We start from the raw sequence: 21,511 nt of genomic DNA, 5'->3' as shown, positions 1-21,511 counted from the left end.
AAACACTCAGTGGTTTATTACCAGTGTCTCTCAACTTCAGTAACTTTAAGATGTGTGGATTTCAGCTTTCAGAATTCCCCAGCCAGCATAGTTGGGAGTTGAAGTCCACACATCTTAAAAGTTGCTGAAAGAGAGAAACAGTGGTTTACACATATAAACCCATTCACAGCACAGCGGTAAAAACAAAAAGCCATAAAAACAGCTTTAATTTCAAATTAAAATGGACCCAATAAGAATTACTGACTTGATGGCACTGTATTATTTAATTCATTATTGGTTTAATTTAATTCATTAAAAGTACATAAGAAGTCCATTGTAACCAGCTTCTGAAAAACCAGCAGTTTCCATTTCCCCTAGAAGATTTATTCTCCAAAAAGAGGTGGGGAAGGAGGGGTCCAACGGAAGAGTATCTTCACCTCAGCCCACTTCCCCTTCTTTTAAAAGCCAATGTGGTCCCCATTTTATCATCTCAGATGAAAAGCAGTCATTAGGATAGAAGGAACAGGTGATGTTCCTTGCAAAACTCTAGTTTAGTTGTGCTTGACACCGTAAACCAAATGAAGGCACCCCACTTCTTCTGATCTTCTTGAACTATTATTAGAAGCAATGAAAGGTGGTTTGATTTTACAAAATCAGTCAACACGAAGTCCAAAAACATGTTTCAAATGGATTTCATCACTTGGGAAACCTGACAGCAGGATGGAGAGAAGGGCACCCACCAAAGGAACGGCCAGCTAAGCTGCCACTTGGATCATCTCCTAGAAAGGGTGCTGCAAAGAGAGACCTTACCCCTTTCTGGGATACAGGAGCTCCCAAAATACCAGTAATAAATTACTGCAATTGAACTGTGCCCTCCTCCTTCAGAGCAAATTTGCATTTTACAGAATAAATGCCTGAAATGTTTCACAATCCCAAAAAGAAAGAAAAAAAGAGGGGGAGAGAAAGAGAGGTATGGTAAGAAAATCTTTCATGTGTAATGCAGTCTGTACCTTTGAGCCAATCTCGGAAGAATAACTCTCACCTCCTCCACATCAATAGCACCAACACCTTCCTTCCCTCTCTCCCACATACCTGCCTCATTCCTCAGACTAGCTGGCTTATCCTCCTAGCTAGCCTTTGGGTTCCCATCAGCTGGGAGCCTTTCTCATCAGGTCCCAAACTAACAAAGATAATGAAGGGGTCAGAGACCTCCAAATGTGGAGAGAAAAAGAGAAATTGGGGTAGAGGAAGAAGAGACCAAACTCAGACAGAAGGGGAAGGGAAAGGAAAGGGTTGCATTCTCTCCTTCAGCATCTCTTTCTGACTTCTTTGAACAATGAATGTCCCACCGCCCCCTCATTCCTCTCAGAACAATTTGTGCCTGTCGTACCTCCGCGCCCGCCTTGTCTTAATCAAGTGGGCCTTTTATGGGCAACACCAGGAGTCCCAAGAGATAGCCCTGCTCCTGGAGCGAAGTGCAGGTGGAGTTGGCCACTTAGGAACCAGCAGCAGGTGGGAGGTGGGTGGGTGAAGGGGAGTCTTATAGTCTCTCCAGGACCTCTCCAAAGACTCCAGTTTGCGCTGGCGGGTGTACTGACTGTCAGACTGTTCCTTCAAAGGGGGGATCCTAAGGAAGAAGGCTGCAATAAAAAAAAAATACATGCAGGGGAGACTCTGGTCTCTCTGCTGGCGAGGTAGAACAAGGGGAGGGAAAGGAGCTTGATGGAAAAGAGAGTATTCTGTGTGTGAGCGAGAGTGTAGCTGTGTGTGCATGCCTCTGCGGGAGGGAGGCAGGGAGGGAGGGAGGGGGGGAAGGGGACTGTGGATGAAGAAAGGATTTCTCTCTCTCAGAGCTCAGTTAAACCTGCTGTCACTTGGTGTTAAGGGAGCAACCGAAGCATTCGATTCCCAGAGAAAGAGTGGCACAGCAACATAGGAGGGTAAAGAGGGAACCAAAGAGAGGGGGGGAAAAAGAGAGAAGAAAAAGAAGGAAGCAAGCAAGCAAGGAAGCAAGGAAGAAACCAGAAAGGGGGAAATACCAAAAATCTATGCTTGGACCTGGGCTTCTCTCTCGCCAATGCAAAAGGGAATATGCAGCACATTTTTGCCTTCTTCTGCACCAGTTTCCTAGGGGCAGCGTTGGGGGTCAATTTCCCCAGCAACATCCAGATCGGTGAGTGTGAAAAACGACGGCATCTTGGTGGCATCTTCCCGCGGGGAAGCGATGTTGCTGCGTGTACGAGAATGGGAGGGAGAGCGAGATACAACCCACCCCTCGACTTCGCTCGCGAGGGGGCCTCTGCGTGGACTATAACCGCGCTCAGGGGGGTGAGGAGACCCCCATACTGGACTTTGGGGGGGGGAGGGTACCTGCCTTTCAAGTGCTTCTAAAAGCATCCCCTCTTTTTGTTCCCTCTCTCTCTCTCTCTCTCTCTCACACACACACACACACACTCATTCTCTCCTGCATGTGGGACTCGGTACTTCAAGAATCGGGTACACTTCGCAATCTCTTCTCCCGCTCGGGGTGGGGGTGGGGAGGCGGAGGTTTTTCGGGGTCCGTAGAGGGGGTGAACCGCCGACGGACGTCGAGTTTGGCGTTGCTCTTTGTTATGGCTGCTAAACAAAAGCGGGGCAACGTCGCCAGGAAGCTGTTGCGGCGACCTGCAGTCGCTTTCCCTCGCCTGCCCACTCGAGATCTCGTCCCCTCCCTCGGACAAAATCCGGCGCCGGGCTGGCTTCTCTGCCTCGCGCCTTTGCCCCAGAGCTTTTATGGCAGTTTTCCCTCCATTCCCCAGGATGGAAAGTGGGGGGGGGGGGGGTATCGCGCCTCCCACGTTGCTTTCGCGTCTGGCTAAGAAACAAAAGGTGAAGCTGAAAAATGAGCAGGCTTCCTTGGCAACAACGCCGAAGTGGGCTTCGGGTTGATCTATTTATTTCGCCGGGCTCACACAATCCGGTTTCTTTGCACGCTGCTGAGTCTGTCCGGCCACCCTCTCTGGTATCCCCTCTTTCCTCCCCGCCCCTGGTGGACTTGGTGCACTTGATGCTTCGGACTTCTTAGCTTCAATTCCACCTGCGGTTCCCGCTACCGGTCGCCGTTTTTCGGTCGTTTGGTTTTAATTCGAGCCAACCATTCACGCTGGGCCATCTAACAGAGTCGAGTCCAACAGATTACAAAACAGTGCGTTCCCGAAGACAATTGGCCGAACCGAAATATTTGGGCTAATGGAATAATTGCTTGGACCCATTGGGACACTTCATAATTGCTTACAGCCCGAATCTCTTGTTCCTATGAGCAAGGATTCAATGAACAGCAGGCCTCTGGAGACCAGGGACTTGGGTGGTCTTCTTGTGACTTCCTTAGGATAAATAATATCCCATATATATAGGAGAACATGACAATTGGGGGCTCTCTTAAACTTGGCCGTTCTCTTCTCATTGTCCAAAAACAGGAGTTGCTCGAATGATGGCAAGATATGTCCTTTGTTTATTCTTTTAGTTTAGCAACAACCTGTTGAAGAAACATCTGCTCAGCGTGGGCAAATCCACGCTTGGTTGAGGGGAGGGAATTGGCTCAGTTTCCACGTTTAGAGTATTGCTAAATCCCGGTTTTCTGCAGCTTCGATCTTCGTTTATAAACCTAATTGGGGGGGATCTCGTATCTTTGGGGTTATGTAATAATCGGATGAAATGGAACATTGTACCAAAAGCTTCTACCAAAATTCTACCGTTCATCTTCAAGACTCCCTGAGGCTTGGATATGGACTTAATATGGACTTAATATGGATATGGACTTAATAACATTTGACTTAATGTTATTAAGTCAAATGGATATGGACTTAACAACATTTAAAAAGGACCTTTTGAAATTGAGGACAAGTAGATTGATTATGCCTAATTAAACCCCCTCCTCCCAATGGTTTTGGGGGACTCCATTCTATGATTTTTATTGTTTGTTTGTTCTTTGGCTACAAGAGATTAACATGGCTTCCTTTTTGCCAAAGTGTTTGGAGAAATTTTGGCCACTGTCTTTTGATACCCATTAAGTGTAACCGCTGCAGTTGTAGAATACCTTTGTCACTTAATGTTCGATTTCTGACTTAATGTCCATTTCTTTATTTTTTTCCCCTTCTTTTTTTACCTTAGGGGGATTATTTCCTACTCAACAATCCCAGGAACATGCAGCCTTTATGTTTGCATTATCTCAGTTCACAGAGCCCCCCAAGCTGGCTCCACAGATTGATATTGTGAATATTAGTGACAGTTTTGAAATGACCTACACCTGTAAGTAAAGGCCAACCTTTTGCTCTCTTGACTGCTTTTGCACCTATCTGTCTGCTTATGTTTGCATTAAAACCTCCTAGCAAGGATTTTTTTTAACGATAGGTCCTTTTTTCCTTCCCTTTTTAAAAATCATTTCAAAAATTATGTTTTTTTATTCTTACAACTGGTTTTCATCAATTCTCCCTTACAATGTAATTTACAGCTATTGATTTGTAATTGTCTAAATATATGTGAAAATGACAAGAGGTGCAATTATGTAAGTATTATTTATAGGTATACCATATTTTAAAAATACCCAACAGTCACCTAAGAACATAAAAGCCACCAATGGAAGTTTGATGATAGGTCTGAACTGAAGCAGACATACTTCGATCTTGAGCAGTTTAAATATTCCTGAGACCAAAAATGACTATTAAAGCTATTTTGAATCAATGTAGGGAAGATTTTTTTTAGTGTATCAGTAAAATGGAAATCAGTGTTATTTAGATTTTGTTTATTATATATTTTTTATCCCGTCTTTATTTATAAGTAACTGAAGGTGGCGAATATATATATATATAACACTACTTCCTCCTCCTGTTTTGCCCTCAAGAAGAGGGGCTGGCCCAAAGTCATCCATTTGCATAAAGCTAGACTAGAACTCAACAGTGTCCTGATTTCTAGGCCAGCACTTTAATCACTACACTTTACTGACTGTTATGTGTTATATGTTGTCAGTCAGGACAATCAAAATCTAAAATCTCTACTACTTGGGTTTAAAGGCTGTGTGATTGTGGTATGTTGACTACCTTGAGTTGCTTATAAAGTAATAAAAGTTGGATAAAAAATATAATTTATTAGATAATCTAATAATATTGTTTTGCTCAGAAAAACGGATTGATATGATAGTATAAGGATTCTTTGAATTATTTCTCTGTTCTGTGTTGCATGAATCAGAGACTCAAATTTTAATTGAAGAGGTCATTTTCATCTTATTTTGGAGCTCACCTGTTGATCCTTTCAATGGTCTAAAATCAAATGTCCTCAGTATTTTTTTTTTAATGAGGCTTAGACTGTTGAATTAATAATCCCTAGCCTCTCATCTTTCAGTGGTTATATATTTCTTTGTATGAGTCTTTTGTTAATAAGGAACAATGTTTGCTTATGCAGATGAAAGAAATTTATTTGCAACTTCTTGTGTGTTGTTGTTACAGTTATTTTCAAGTGGTGGATTTAGATCATATTTAAAATAGAGAGTAAAATAGAAAAAAAGACTGTGACATGAAGGTGAGAAATGAACCAGAACTGTTGACCTTGCTCTAACACATTAGTTTAATGGATAAAAAAAATTAAGGGAGTGATTTATCATATAAGGAAAGTCAAATGAATGCCATGAAAACTAGATGTATTTTAATGGGACAATGTTGATGGAATAGCTGGTAAAAGATTGAAGCATTAAACACCAATATATTTGTATATGTTGTTAGACAAGTGTCTCAGAATAAATGAGACAGCTTTATATTTATTCAATTGTTTAATTTCTGGATTTAATTAATATTGATATGTTTGGGTTCACGTGTATTATCAGTTATAGGGGGTGGGATTAATATATAATCAGTTGTAGGGGTTGGGGTTAATGTATAATTAATAAATTTGGCTTAATGTTTCAGGTCCCTAGTTGAGGCTAGATTATCAATAGAGAACTGAGATTGTGTCCCAGTGGTAAACTGTAAGCAAACTATTTTCTTCTCTCTCAATCTTAAAGAAACAATAACTCTGACCAGCTTTATATTAGAGCTCAGTTTTATGTAGAACATTTTGTCCTAGATGACCCATGAAAGGTAGTCCGCACCACCCCGTGGCACTGACTCTCATTTTTCCCTCTTAAATTAAAAGCTTCCATCATTTTGTTCTCTGTGGGTTATCAGCAATTGTTGTTTTTCACAAACATGAAGACTACAGTTTGGCTTTACCAATTCAGCTTGAAAACCATATCAGGGTAGGTCTTCATTGGCCTGATACTCGTATAGATCCATGTCCTATAAGCATTGACAACAATAGGGAATATATTGTAATTCCTTTTAAGCAGTGTTTATACAAACTCTATTTTCTTTGGATAAATGTTTCATTTCAGAATGTAACTGTGAAAGAAAGGTGAAAGAAAGCATTGTCGTCATGGAAATGTTTCACGTGTCTTGATTCGAGAGTTGTTGTTGGTTCTGTTGCTATTATTTTTTTGGTTGTTGCTCTTGTGGGCATTATTTATCACCGGATGTTTTTATAATGGTGGTTTTGTCTAGTCATAAAGTGTTTGAGTCTTTTATCGAAAATTGAAATGGAATTGAGCTTAAGGGCAAGCATGAGCCTGGGATTCTATATTTGTGGATTATTAAGATTGCTTATGGGGCTGCCCTACCAGCGTTTGCAAAAGACACTCACAATAATGGTGTGGGAAGAGAGTTATTAACCTTTTATCCACTTGTCATTTCTCCTGCAAATCCAAAATATATTATTTTCCAAGCTCACAAGTCTAGGAGAACAGTTGTGGAGGACAACCTTACTTGAGCATTTGCAGAAGACATTCATCTGGAATAAGAGGATCATGCATCTGTCTATTCAATTCTGGCTTCCACAAAGTCCTCCTTGGACCTGCAGTTGTGGGATTCAGATCACCCATTTTGGAGGATAACCTTTGAAAGTAATTATGCTGCAATCTTATGCAAAGATTTGGTCTTGCACAAATCATGAATCCTTTCATGATGTTAGCTGCTAAAGCACATAAAGTTGTAAATAAGGACTGGAGAATTTAAAGTTGTCACGGTGACCTACAGTCTAAAATAAAAAGAGTTTTCTAGTCTTTCCAAAGTGCAATGAAGCTAAGTTATAGTGTGCCTTATGAAAGGATTTGAATGTGTGAGCTTTATGCCGAAATGTAGTTATTTTGTGTGGAATAGTACAGTAAAAAAAGAGAAAACTCTGTATACCTATAGCGGTGGGTTAATCTGCAATATATCGTATTCACATGTCGAGACCTATTATATCTCAAGTTCTTTCAATGTATTTTGCTTAAAAATGGAGTATTATTAATTATTTTGATAAAAACAACCAGTCTTAATTTTTGGTTGATCTGTGCCACCTAATACAATAAACACAACTAATTCCAAACTGGAGAGGATCATGTTAGGTATTTCTTACCAGCTAGTGATAATGATGAGGACCTTGTCAAGGGAAAAAAGTGTCAGCATCACAAACACACTAATCGAGGTTCCTAACAGCTTAGCACTGAATACTTTTTACTAGATGGAAGAATCTTCCACTCATATCTTTTCCCTATATTTAGAATGTAAAGAAGTGGATAGATTTTGGTATATTCCAACCAAATTCAACCGATTTTTCACCATCGCTGTTAAAACTGTTTGTGTGTGTGTATAAACAAACAAACATGGATTGCTCAGTAATAGCAGACAGAATTGGGAATGACATATAGCAGAACAATTGTGTGTAGGCAGAACCAGAAATAGTGATAGATTATTGCACTGTTGCCATGCCACCATTGTTAGCGAAATAAAGCAATAACAGTAAGTGCGTATAAATCGTAGCTATTTATGCAATAACACTGACTATTACTTCATAGTAAATGAGCCTGGCATCCATTATAATTGATTGCAGGCATTTATCTCTCTTTTATTTTGAAAGAAGATGATTACAAGTCATATGCTATTCTGTGGCTGAAATAGCTAGTGTTTTCAGATATTACAGATTTATCCCACAAAAATATAACTTCCAGCAGTATAGTATGTACAGGAAGGAAGACATGCAAGTTACAGTAAGATTTATTTGACGGGAAAATAGATGAGAGAATCATTTTTGTTTTTTTAAGTCTAGAAATACTAGGAACTCGGCATGGGAAATTACATTGCACAGTTTCCCAGTCTTTACATAGAAGATGCCTAAGCAAATAAATATAGCAGTCATAATAGAAGGGCCACTATCCGAAATGATAAATGAAATGGATTATGGGAAAAGCTTCTTATATGAAAAATGGGACTGAGCAAAAATGTAGGGACAAAATGAGTTAGGACTACTTTGCAAGTTGCAAGAATATCAAACATTAATTTTGTCTATAAGCTACACATGAAGTATGGGATCTAGCCATTCATTCCGGTAATGCTGTCCCATTGATTATCAAACTTAATCATCTGGATCTGTGCATAAGATCAGCCTTGTTGGAACAAGCCTTTATGGGGAAAAAGACTCAACTGGGCATTTTTTCCAAGCAGTCCAAGACAGTGACACAGATTGGCTGACTTGCTGGCTCTTAATGAACAATGAGGAAGAAGAGAAATGGCAATGTATAAATTGGGATTCAAAATGGAAGTGTTCCATACTGCAGCATTTTGTTAGAATTTCCATCGGGAAGCGTGGGTTTGCAAGCAATTTTCTGCATTGGGCAGGATTTGCATTGTAAGTATGGATGCCATCCTGTGCATGAAGTTGTCCTGTAAATGTTATACAATACAGTATTGCACAGTATGGTTCGTTCACGATACTATGTAACAATATTTAATATCTTTGTGCATTCATTACTTAGCATTTTTCTGCTTTTTAGTATTTTAGGATCTCTAGTCTACCCAAAGAATATCACTTTTCAAATCAGAGTAATTGTAATAGAAGTAGTAATAGTAATAGCATGATTAATTAAGCTTTCTTACTATGGAACAATTCCAGTGATGGAGAAACATACATTTGTGAGTGTAGCTCTTCTCACAAGATACAAAGTTCTATGTCGCTACTGTAGAGTACTGTAGCAATGAATGAAATGTACTCCCAAATACTTTGTGTGCAAATTAGAGATCAATACTCTTTGTATGTATATACTGAATTCTTCAGAGCAACTGCAATCATTTCTCAGAAATATGCTTATAAAATTCCGACCATTTTTGATGTCCTATAACTGCAGGTGTTCTAGAAGACTATAAAAGCATGTGAAAAAAAAGGCATTTCTGTTATTGTTCCCTGAACAGTTTCTTTTATCAGTTAGTTAATTATTTATTCAGCAATATACTGCAGTTTGCCAATGTTTTTTGGAAGTAAAGGGGGAAAAAATAAGATAGAAATACTTGGAGAAACTTTTGTAGAGACTAAAACCAAGAAGTAATATTATAACTCTCTGTATTTTCTGTATTTCAGAGCATGATAGATTTGAATCATCACTTTTTCAAGAGATGAAAACTAAAGAAATAGATTAGTCTATTTTAAAAAAAACAAAATGGCAAAAAACAAAAAAACAAAAAAACAAAAACAGCGGGAGCTTGTTCATTATACATTCATTCATTCATGAAGCTCTCCTTCATATCACGTGTCCTGAAAGACCTAGGATCTACTGATTTCACCTGATAGCTGAGTTTGATTGTCATTATAATAATATTGCTGTTGCAAGGAATAATTAACTCAGTTTTATGACCAAGCAATTATGCTGAAGCAGTGCTTGATGGGGCCTGTAATTGGAGCACTATAAGACACATAACAGGGTAATATTTTGGACTCTTTAGTTGCTTCCTTTTCTCACTGAAAAGGTTTGCTGGCATGCTTGGCCTGAAATGCAAGAAATAATAAATCAGACTTGGGTTAAAACTTAAACAATAATCAATTCTGTAATCCAATTGCAAACTTTGGGGGTGCAAAAAGACGTCGCTTTCCCTTTATTACAACTGGCAGATATTTCCTTTCTCTCACAGGCATTCCCAATGTTTCGTACTAGAAGACCGAATAGTCAAGTTTTGCTTTTGTTTTGACCAATCTATAAACCTGAGAAATAATTAGCAACAATTAAAAACATTTTATAGGATCATGGCTAGAACCAAGTTACACTTATTTTTTAATGATTTTTTTAATAATTTTTAATGATTTTTTTATTAAAGCATTTCACAAAGAATTTAAAAAACTACACAAACAGAAAAAAGGGTAAAACTAAAAGTGAAGAAGCACAAAAAGCAAGAAAAATTTAAAAAATCTGAAGCAACAACTTTTGATCTTTTCAGCAGTTATAAACAGCAATTACCATCTTCACTCTTTCAAATTGAATATTAAAGTTTCCGTATTCCTATAAACCATTTTAATCAATAATTTGATAAAATCAATCATTCACATTTATCCATTTTCAGCAAGCAATCTACAAAGGGTTTCTAGACTTTTATAAAAGTAGTTCCCTCTTTAATCAAACAAGTCAATTTAGTGATTTCTGCAGATTTAGAGATCTTCACAATCCGTTCCTCCATTAATGATGTTTCTGTAGTCTTCCATCTTTGTGCTTATAATAACCTCACTGCAGTTACCATACTGAGTAACAATTATTAAGTAAAGATGAATCGATTTCAATCATTTAGCATCTACTTAAAAATAAATTAATCTACAGTCACAGAAATCTGTGAATCAGGCAGGTTTAGGTAAATGGAGGTATATGTGTGTGTGTGGTATTCAGCTTTGTTTGGGTATTTTCCTACATCATTATAGTTATGCTTTTAAAGTTGTAGCGATGTTTCGGCAGAATCTTATCTGCCATCATCAAGCTTGTGTATTGTGTTCGTCTGGGAGTCAGGCTTTCATCAGAATCAGGATGAAGAAAAAACCATTCTGGCACAGCAGTAGGCTAGCACCAAATTTAAAACAGAAACGGCTGTGAAAGCCTGACTCCCAGACGAACACAATACATAAGCCTGATGATGGCAGATGAGATTCTGCTGAAACATCGCTACAACTTTAAAAGCACAATTATAATGATGTGGGAAAATACCCGAACAAAGCTGAATACCACACACACACACACACACACACACACATGGTAAGTGTTATTTCTAAATATATGCTTAATCCAGGAATTTGTGATGAGTATCTGAACCAAGAATGCAACTAAGTTCTCACACAATAATCCAGTCTGATTTTCTTTCCATTAATTTTTCCCCAGCAGCCTAAGGTAGGGTATGCTAGCTTTTAAACTATTGTCAGATCAGATCTACTGAAAACCATCTAGAAATGTCCTTGGTTTTTGGTCACCTGTATGCTAATCTCCAATATTTACTACATTTGGTTTGGGGTGGAGAAGTATTGTCTAGATGCTGAATGGTTGTGCTTTATGTTATGTTCTAGACTGGCTTAGCTGCTTGTTTAGTTGGCGATTGTAACTTCCAACATGGAATTCTGTGGCATTTCTCTATCAATAATAGTAAAAGTAGTAGTAGAAGCAGTTGGAGAGGAGGAGGAAGAGGAGAAATGGTTAAGTTTGGTACTAGGCTGAGATCTTTTTCTGTAGAATACATCAGCCCCTTGCTTGGGCTCCAAAGCTGTCATGTAACTGCAAGAAGTAATCTGCATGCATATTAATATTTTCAATTGCAGTTCTAAATGTATTGCAATTAAATAATTATTATGTGTCAGATGAAAAAAGCTCTGTTGATAAGGTGTATATTGGTCGCTATTTCTCCGAATGAAACTGTTGTCATTTATTCCACAGGTAATCAATTAAAATGCAGTTTTGTAATTAAACTTCTCTTAATTCAGTCATACAATACTATGCAAATTTTGTGTGTTCTGTTTGTTTATCCCAGGAGTGCCATAAAAGCAACTGAGGTGCATGTTCCTAATGTTGGGTTGTTGCAAACGGTTAGGCTGTTAAAAGCCATTGAATGTGAGGCACTTGGAGTGTGCAGGATTGCAGCCACAGTTATCTAAGCAGCACAGACAGTCATGTAATCAGAACAATGACTGTTCACCCAAAGGCTACCAGTGGAGAAATTCATCCGCTACTGCACGATGAGGACCTGTTTATTTGGGTTTACAATATTAATATCTCAATTTAGATAATAATTTTATTGCTCCAATAATAGCAGAGTAGCAGATGACAGCACTAACCAGAGTTTGCTAGGCATGAAAGAAGCAGGTTTGGATAGGACAGAACTTGGTTGGGAGACCAGGGCTGTAAGCTAGCCTGAGAAGTTGAAAAACATGCTAGAAGAAAGCATTGACAAATCTCCTGTCTTGCTGCCAAGAAAAGTACATGGATGTATCGAGCTCCAATAGAATGAGATTTCTTACTTTTCAAACTTTTACAAAGCTGTTTTTAGACAGTGCTATGAGCTGCAAAAGGACTTTCTGTTAGGTTCTAAATCGAGTGAGTACTACAAGTGCCACATCCTGTGTGAAAGCTCTACCATCTGCCTTGGAAGAAGGCTCTGTTCTTTCCTTCCAAACATCCAGCCAGGAGATGCATTTTCTTAGGAGGAAAAAAAAAAAAGACACTGCGCAGTTTGGGAGGTTTTGCTTTCAGATCTGATTTCTGGACATGTTTCAAGCAGAATAGAGCTGGAAAGGACCCTGGAGGTCTTCTAGTCCAATCTCTTGCTAAGCAGGAAACCCTATACCATTTGAAACAAGTGGCTGGTCCAGTCTCTTCTTGAAAGCCTCCAGTGATGGAGCACCTACAACTTCTGAAGACAAAATTGTTCCACTGATTAATTGTTTTTACTGTTGGGAAGTTTCTACTTAATTCCAGGTTGCTTCTGTCCTTGATTAGTTTCCATCCATTGTTTCTTGTCCTGCCCTCTGGTGCTTTGGAGAATAATTTGATCTCCTCTTCTTTGTGGCAGCTCCTCAACTACTGGAATACTGCTATCATGTCACCTCTACTCCTTCTTTCCTCTAGACTAGCCTTACCAGTTCCTGCAACCATTCTTCATACGTTTTAGTCTCCAGGTTTTTAATCATCTCATTTGCTCTTCTCTGCAATTTTTCTAAAATCTCAACATCTATTTTGTTATGTGGTGATCATGATTGGACACAGTATTCCAGGTGTGGTCTTACTAAGGTTTTATAACAAAGAGGTCCTGCCATAGAAAAGTAGGGATTGATGCAAACAAAAGAAATCCTATACATATCACTAAAATTAACATTCCCTGGCAGCTACGATATATGTGTATCACCATCAACCAGATGTTTTTTTCTTTACAACTGTACACATCTGCCTTAACATGGCAAACCACTTAGCAAAGTCACATTACTCTTCGAAGAACAATGGAGGTGGAACATTCAAAAGTTCCATTCAGCTGATAGTGTAGATCAGAGGTGTCAAACTCAGGGTCCGCGGGCCAGATGCGTCATGCAGTGGCCACACCCATCCCCAGTTTAGCAAAGGGGAAAAAGTCATGATACATCACGTGATGATTATGTGATGATGATGCAAGTTTGACACCCCGGTGTAGATGAAGAAGACCACGGGCCAAGTGTGCCACACTTTGTTGAAGAGAAGTGGGACACTGCTTTGCTTTGATCAAAATATTAACAAAGTTCTGCAGAACTCCCAAGGTACATTCTGTTAAAATAATTAAAGTGAGGCTAGAAATGCCCATCCATGAGAACTCATATCTCATATCAACTATAAGACTCCCCATGCTGTAAAAGAAAAGCTGATCTTCTGCTTGAACATGACACTTTCTCCTCTGCCTCCTCTATTTCTCAAAATAGTTCAGTCCCAAATTATCCCATCAGCGCTTTGTTCTGACACCGGAATCTGGGTACAGCTGTGGACATATCAAGATGCTGCTAAGGACAGAAAAAGAGGACATTGTGGCATCAGATTGCCTGAGGCGATTAAATTGAGTTGAAACGGATTTTCATGATAGTATTCCAGCATCTTCTAAGCACCACCCAGTTAAAAGGAGAAACAAAGCCTTGAGCTCCAAACGAGCGTCCCTTGTTTGAGGTTGCTTCAATTTTCTCCATCTTTAAAATATTACTGGCAATCGTTTTCAAATGCAAGATATTTTTTTCTTCCTAATTTGTCCCAGTATGCATTTTATCCTGACTCATTGAAAACAATTCTGCTCCTCATAACCCAGATTGGTTGCAGGAGAAAAGGAACTGGGGTATAAATTCAATTAATCCAAATAAAGATTGATTTCTTGGCAGAAATGATGGTCAGGGGAAAAGTGAGGAAGCAATATACATACAGATTATCTGGACTGTGTTTTTGGTTCTTCCTTTTGGGTGACTGAATAAATAGGACCGAAGACATGCTAAGATTATGTATGCCCAGTGGCAGAGATCCTTAAATGAGTGGTGACAGTCCAGTTAATAAGTGAAGTCTTGGCATTGTAATAAGAGACTGTTACATAGTCTCTATGCAATAGAGAACAGGGAATAATAGGGAATATTTGCCAGGATCTGAACACATTGCACAGAAATGGAGTTAAACTGGTTTTTGGTATGCTTTGAGTCTTTTGGTCTTTCATTATCTTTTCTGTGTAAGACCTGTTAAAACCAAAAAGAAAAAAAAGATATCAAACTTTGTCAAGAGGTTATTAAAGATTGGGTCATTTCTGTTACATCATTGTAGGCTTTGTGTAGCCTCAGCAGGTGGCAGCACATCACTGACCTAACCTGGACCTGAAAAATTAAGCAGGGCTTCTCACTGGATAGGAGATTACAAGGAATCCTAAATCTGAAGTTAGACTTGAAGACATAAACACCTCTCAGAAAAAAAGCCATGGCAATCTGGTTCCGTATTGTGGCCAAGAAAACCAGACAGGCGTGTCCATGGAGTAATCATGAATCAAGCTTAGAACGAAGAAAGCAAAGATATATATATACATATAATCCTAGGACAGCCAGAGAAGTTAGTTTGGTTATTTTCCCCTTTTGGCAGAGAACCAGCCATCAACCACATTTCAGAAGTTATCTGCCAACAGCAATCAGTTTAGAACATAGCTGGGAAAACTGTGATCCTTCAGCCACCCATCATCTTTAAAAGTTGACCATAACATAGTGAGTTTGAAAGTACTGGAAGTTCAGTTTAATTTGGTAGGAAACACAGTCCTTGCAAGATCATTCTGTCTTATGTCTTAGCAACCAGTTGCTGAAGAGAAAGGAAGGAAAAACAAAGGGGAGATCAAAAAGAAAAAAGGAAGGAAGGAGGAAAGGAAGGAAGGAAGGAAGAACGGAAAGAAAGAAAGAAAGAAAGAAAGAAAGAAAGAAAGAAAGAAAGAAAGAAAGAAAGAAAGAAAGAAAGAAAGAAAGAAAAAGACACCAAAAGGCCAAGGGAAGGGAGCACAGCAAGAAAAAAGCACTTTGAATGCTAATCAACCCTCATTTCCCCCCCAAATGAAATACATGCCTGGAAAGCAAAATATAGTATAATAACTGAGGAAGAACAAGGGTTTGGGGTAACAAAGAATGCTGTCCTTTTTGTAATAAGACCCTTTCTCATATAGAATAGAATAGAATAGAATAGAATTCTGTATTGGCCAAGTATGATTGCACACACAAGGAATTTGTTTTGGTGCATATGCTCTCAGTATATTGTATGTAGTGATACAATAGTTTTGCTTAAATTTCCACTTACAGAATTAAAATTGTTTCCCCATTTATGTGAACGCCATTGCTAAATGAGGTTCGCTTTTCTCTTTCATTCTTAGTGATGCATTCTTTAACTCAATAACACAGTAGTTCAGTCAGTGCCAGTTATGAATGGTTGCTGCCTGGCATACTCTAGGCTATATAATTCGATGAATAAATTTAACACAATTTGAGCAAATAAAATGTCTGTAATGCAAAGAATGACTACTCAACCAATCAACTTCAGAAATAATAAAAAGGAAGAAAGTAATGCTTTCTAATCCATGGTAGTAGTAAGTAGTAATTTATTGTATTATAAACATTATTGTCCTGAAAGGAAAAGTTTTGGTGTGTAGTAAATGTGGATTCAAGCTTAAGTCATCCAAGAGGTGCTTTTTCAAGAGGCAACTGGACTTTCTGGTTTTTCCTTGAAGATGTTTTGCTTCTCATGCAAGAAGCTTCTTCAGCTCTGCTTCTTGGATGAGAAGCGAAATGTTTTCAAAGAAAAACCAGAAAGTCCAGTTGCCTCTTTAAAAAGCACCTTTGGGACAACCATGACCTGGATGATTGAGAAGATTTAGTCTTGCAAATACCAGTTATGGTCTAAAAGTGTTAAGTTCCAATAATTCTTGAAGTAGCTGTTATATTGCAAGACCAAACATGACATGTTCATTGTCATGTTCCTGATTATATAATTGAGTATTATTATTGTCTTATAAGTTAGTCAAATGGGTCTTTGAATTGTCACCAACCTTCCCTCCCAGCTCCCTCGCTCTCTTCTTTTTACCTTTATGTTGATGTGTTTACCTTTATGTGTTGTTGATGGTTGTCATACCTTTCTTGCTACTGTGCTGATGCTACAACAAGAGGTGCAAGCAAAAGTGGAAAATGGGAGGAAAAGCAGGGAAGAGGTGTGCGATGGATCCTAATTCTATTACCTTCAAATCTAAATCAGAGTGAAAATTGTATTATGGTGAGCATTACAAATCCTCCATATTTCAAGGAGTAGGAATTTCAATCCACAATGTCAAACCATTTCTGCCATTCTTTAGCTGTAATTCAGCATTGACATATCAGATTCATAAATTAATCATGCTCCTGTCTGTTCAAAAGGTAGTTCAATTGAGTTCAGTGGGTCTTACCCCCAGGACGATTCCAATTTACTCAAGCAAATTTAAATTTAAATGGTATTGTATGTGTGAATATTTTATTATAAAGAAAGAAGCACTATACAAGGACTAAACCTGAGATTTGTGGTGGGGTTGTGTCTGAAGGGAGATATAAAAATTCAGTCAACAATTGACAACTATCATGATGAAGAAAATAATTTCATTAGAGAAGTGAAAAGCTATCACTTTTTGTCCAGACCCAACTAATCTGTATTAATAAAAACAACACAGGGTAAATGGTTCAGCCATGTGTAATCACAAATATCTATAGGCACAAATAATGTCAGATTGGATTGCTTGTCATACGCTCCTCAGGATGCTGCATACATTTATACAAATTTCAGTTTTTCAGGCAGAGGCAGCTTCATTGAAGATAGACTGCCCTAAATGCTGAACTGAACATAATTTGCTGAAAGGCAGAATATCCATTTAAAAAAAAAATCCAAGCAATTGTCACAAATGGAAATACAGAAAAAAAAGTAGAGTTATGCTTTGTGAAAAAAAAAAAAGATGTCTAGTGTTTATAAAATTTTGTAAGTTATTTATGTGTATGTTGTACATATATTGTATGTGTTTATGTATTTATATGTCTGATATGTCTTTGTTTATGAATGTAATGTATCTTTATTGACTCTCAGCTACTCACACTTTTCCATTTAAATATATCAATGGGTTACGATAAATAACAATTAACATATTTACATAACATAACATATTATACAATATAAATATTTATATTAAATTATTAATGGTTATAAATAAGCTTTTAATCAAGTGATTATTAATACAATACCATGTAGTTAAAGGGACATTATAACAGTTCTTAAACTTATATAAACAAAATTTTAAGATAACAATGTCTAGGATTACTCTTCCTGTGCTTTGATTTTTTTCAGCCTTCCAATATCCAAGGGATACAATTTATTGGTGCATAGTTTATGCACAATTATCCACTTACCAATCTTTATATAAAAATCTAATTTTATAGTAAGCTTTATTATTAAATAAAGGTTCGTTCTTCATACCAGCACAAAGGAGCAATATTGCAAAAATGAGTTGTGTATAACAAATATGAGAAATTCTTACATTCTTGTCTTTATACATTAATAAAGACAATAATTAATAAACATTATTGAGCATATTTTTAAACTCCGCTGATCATAGGGGCGGACAGCATCCTTACCCTTTCTCAGGGTATTTCACTCAGCACAGGAAAGCTTTCTGTGTCATTTGAGCCAGGGGTGAGCTTCAAAAATTTTAGCAAGGGGTTCTCTACCCGGTTGCTGGGTGGGTGTGGCCATGGTGGGCGTGGCCTAGTTGGCCTCCTGCACCAAGGTGGGGGGGGGTGTTTTTGCCCTCCCTGGGCTCCGGAGGCTTTCCTCGAGCCTCCAGGAGGGTGAAAACTGCCTCCCTGGGCTCCGGAGGCTCTCTGGAAGCCAGAAACAGGTCCATTTCCAGCCTTCCTGAACTTCCGGGATGCCCATTTTTTACCCTCCCTGAGCTTCCGCATGCGCCCTGCACTTACCTGCATCTAAAACAGGCTGCATGGGGACTCCTGGGAGGGGCGGGGTGGGCGGTGCAAGGCCAGCCAGGAGTAGGATTTGGGGGTTCTTCAAACTGTGCAGAATCTTAGCTAGGGGCTCTCCTGAACCCCTGCAAACCCCCAGCAGCCCACCCCTGATTTGAGCACTGTTTGAGCATAGAATAATAGGGCTAGAAGGGACTTGGTGGTCTTCCAGTCCAACCCCCTGCTTGAGGCAGCTGTCCTTATACTATCCTGGATATATGGTTGTCCAATTTTTTCTTGAAAACCTCCACCAATGGCACACCCACAATTCCAGGAGGCAAGCAAGGTATAGTTGTGCAGCTTTCAGTTTAATTTTGAGGTTTACTTCTTGCTTTTTCTTTAGCTTTGCTCCTATGTTTATCTGTTCTATGGGCTTCTCGGTCTCAAAGTTTCAATTCCTAATTCATATCAACCTTAGCATGTACAAGTGAAACCAGGGGTGGGATTCAAATTTTTCACAACCAGTTCTGTGGCCATGGCTTAGTTGGTGGGCATGGCTTGGTGGTCATGTGACTGGGTGGACATGGCTTGGTGGTCATGTTATTGGCTGGGTGTGGCCAACTCAATATCACTTACATCAAGGCACGCATCTCCTCGCTTGGCCTCTCATGACAACAGTCGTAAGTGTGAAAAATGGTCATAAGTCACTTTTTTCAGTGCCATTGTAACTTTGAATGGTCACTCCACACAAGCAAAGTACCAGCAAAAGAGGGGAATAAAACTCCAGAGATGTTCCTGAGACAGGAAGTCTAGTCCTGCCAAGAATGTAATAAGGGTTAATGGAGAGGCAGATTCTGTAAGCAACACCAGAATGTTTCCTTCCTGCCTTCCTTACAGGATCAGGCCAGTAATTTCTTCTAACAACCGGTTCTCCAAACTGCTTAGAATGTTAACAACAGGTTCTAGCGAATAGGTGCAAACTGGTAGAGTCCCATCCCTGGGTGAAACTTGAAAAATTAGAATATTGTGCAAAAGTTCATTTATTTCAGTAATGCAACTTAAAAGGTCACCTAATATACAAGATAGACTCATTACATGCAAATATTGTAGATTTGGGGTTTTCATGAGCTGTAAGCCATAATCATCACAATTATGACAAATCACGGCTTGAACTATCTTGCTTTGCATGTAATGAATCTATCTCATATATTAGTTTCACCTTTTAAGTTGCGTTACTGAAATAAATGAACTTTTGCATGATATTCTAATTTTTCGAGTTTCACCTCTACATAGATACTCTACATGTCCTGCTCCTCCTTGAAAAGGAGAACACTATGAAGAAGATGAAAGTGTGTAGGTTTGGAGGTGACTCCATTAGCACCTGTGAAATCTTCAAATATAAGATGAGTTTGTAGGGTGTAACAGCAAAGTCGAATCTTCCAGATAAATGATTATTGTGAATGATTATTATTAGAAAAAATAGACGTATTGCCTTGAACCTTTACTTGTAAAAAGTCTTGAGTCATCAGCCTCTCCAGTGTTGGAATTTTTGACCTCATGATTCTTTTGCTAACTCTAGCAAATGTTTCCATATCTATAAGGCTGTAGTTTGGGGTAATACAATATTATCTTACCGTTACACTTGATTAGCCATTCATTAATTCTAGGGCTGAGATGAAGATAAGTAAATTCACAGCTTGAACATGACATAATAAACTCTAAGGAAAATCCATTATCCTGAGCAATTATGTAATGTGACTTCTGACTTTGGCAAAAGGACAAATGCTGGATTTTTTTTCTTTTGCAAGATGCTTGGGAAGCTAAATTCTAGGTGACTGGATATATCATTATATCTATTCAGATGTAGGTCAATTCTCTGTAGATGTAAAGCAGTGTTCTACATTGTGGTTTAGAGAGGGGGAGGGAGGGAGAGAAAGAGAGAGAGAGAGTGAGAGGAAGCCCTTTAAAATGTATATTAAAACAAGGTCTGTAATATACATAGCATAAATGTACAATACTTGACATTAAGAAAACACAGATAAATACTAATGTTTTGAATGAATTTATCCAGTCTGGGTCATCCCCTATTTTCTTAATGATTCTTCTGAAATATTGGCAAAATGGATTGCCTAGTAATCTTGCACCAAAACAGAAACAGATTATTTAAATGAGAGTTTAGTGAACATGAAAGATAATGGTTATTTTCCTCAAATAAGGATACCTGAAAGAGAGGTATACAGAGCTCAATCTCCTCTATACAGAAAATTCACAACTACAGCATATATGAAATATGGCATTTCAGCCCCTTTTTCAAAAATTCCCAATCTTCTAACATAGTGTTTCTCAACCTTGGTAATCTTTAAGACGTGTGAACTTCAACTCCTAGAATTCCTGGGCAGTAAGGGGAAGTGAGGATGGATGTGGAATTCTGGGAGTTGAAATGGACGGATCTTAAAGTTGCCAAGTTGAGAAACACTGATTTAACATCTGCTGCCTCTGTAGAGTGTAGATTTCACAAATAGAACACATCATTGATTCTTTAGTCTATATACTGTACTAGTATTATTGAAGCAAACACTCTCCCAAGATAGTTCAAACAGAAAACTAAATTATCATTTGTTATTATTCATTTATACACTGACTCTGTCTAATAATTGAAGCTCACTGGACAGATAACAACATTACTAAACGAACATATACACAAAGAAAAATAATAAAATGCCTTCAACACAGAAATGGTATTGTAAAACATAATATATACAGCTTAGAAATCATTTTTAATGACTGCAAAATAAAATCGATCTTAGACATTATCTGATCCAGCATAAAAAAGTCTATGAAATCATTTGTCCTAGTATTAGACTGTAGGTATGTTAATTATTACAGACATTTCAAACTGATTATATGCACGATAGAAAGTAAACAATATACAGCACAGTGTGATGAGAACAAACTACAAGGTCCAATTTCGCTGGGATGAGCTGAAAATAAGAAGCAGGTTTTGCCTGCTGGGAATTCAGGAGAAAAATCTGATATAGAGAAAGTGATTAATGTTGTTAATGAACCCCTTAAAAGGAGCAATATATGTAAAACTGCAATCAGGATCTTGAAAGAATGAGAAAAAAATTACTCCAGGCTGTTAATCCCACGATTGAATTTAGCACTACAGATAGTCCTCATTTAGCAACCCCAAATTACTAAAGAC

The 21,511-nt window shown here is 38.3% G+C and overlaps 1 protein-coding gene across 1 annotated transcript in view; it reads left to right on the top strand.

Annotated features, from left to right (window-relative positions):
* The first annotated feature begins 1,814 nt into the window (after positions 1-1,814).
* Positions 1,815-21,511, top strand: part of GRIA1 (glutamate ionotropic receptor AMPA type subunit 1) — a 201,907-nt gene continuing 182,210 nt past the window's right edge. The window contains exons 1-2 of the mRNA XM_087954175.1: positions 1,815-2,152; positions 4,129-4,266. Coding sequence (XP_087810301.1) covers positions 2,071-2,152; positions 4,129-4,266 — 220 coding nt within the window. The 5' untranslated portion in view covers positions 1,815-2,070. The remainder of the gene's footprint in view (positions 2,153-4,128; positions 4,267-21,511) is intronic.

This window comes from Notechis scutatus, chromosome 2, assembly GCF_049901735.1.
Source record: "Notechis scutatus isolate UNSWTSFEM ecotype Mainland chromosome 2, rNotScu1.2, whole genome shotgun sequence".
NCBI classification, from domain to species: Eukaryota; Metazoa; Chordata; class Lepidosauria; order Squamata; family Elapidae; genus Notechis; species Notechis scutatus.
This window is presented reverse-complemented; position numbering and strand designations above follow the sequence as displayed.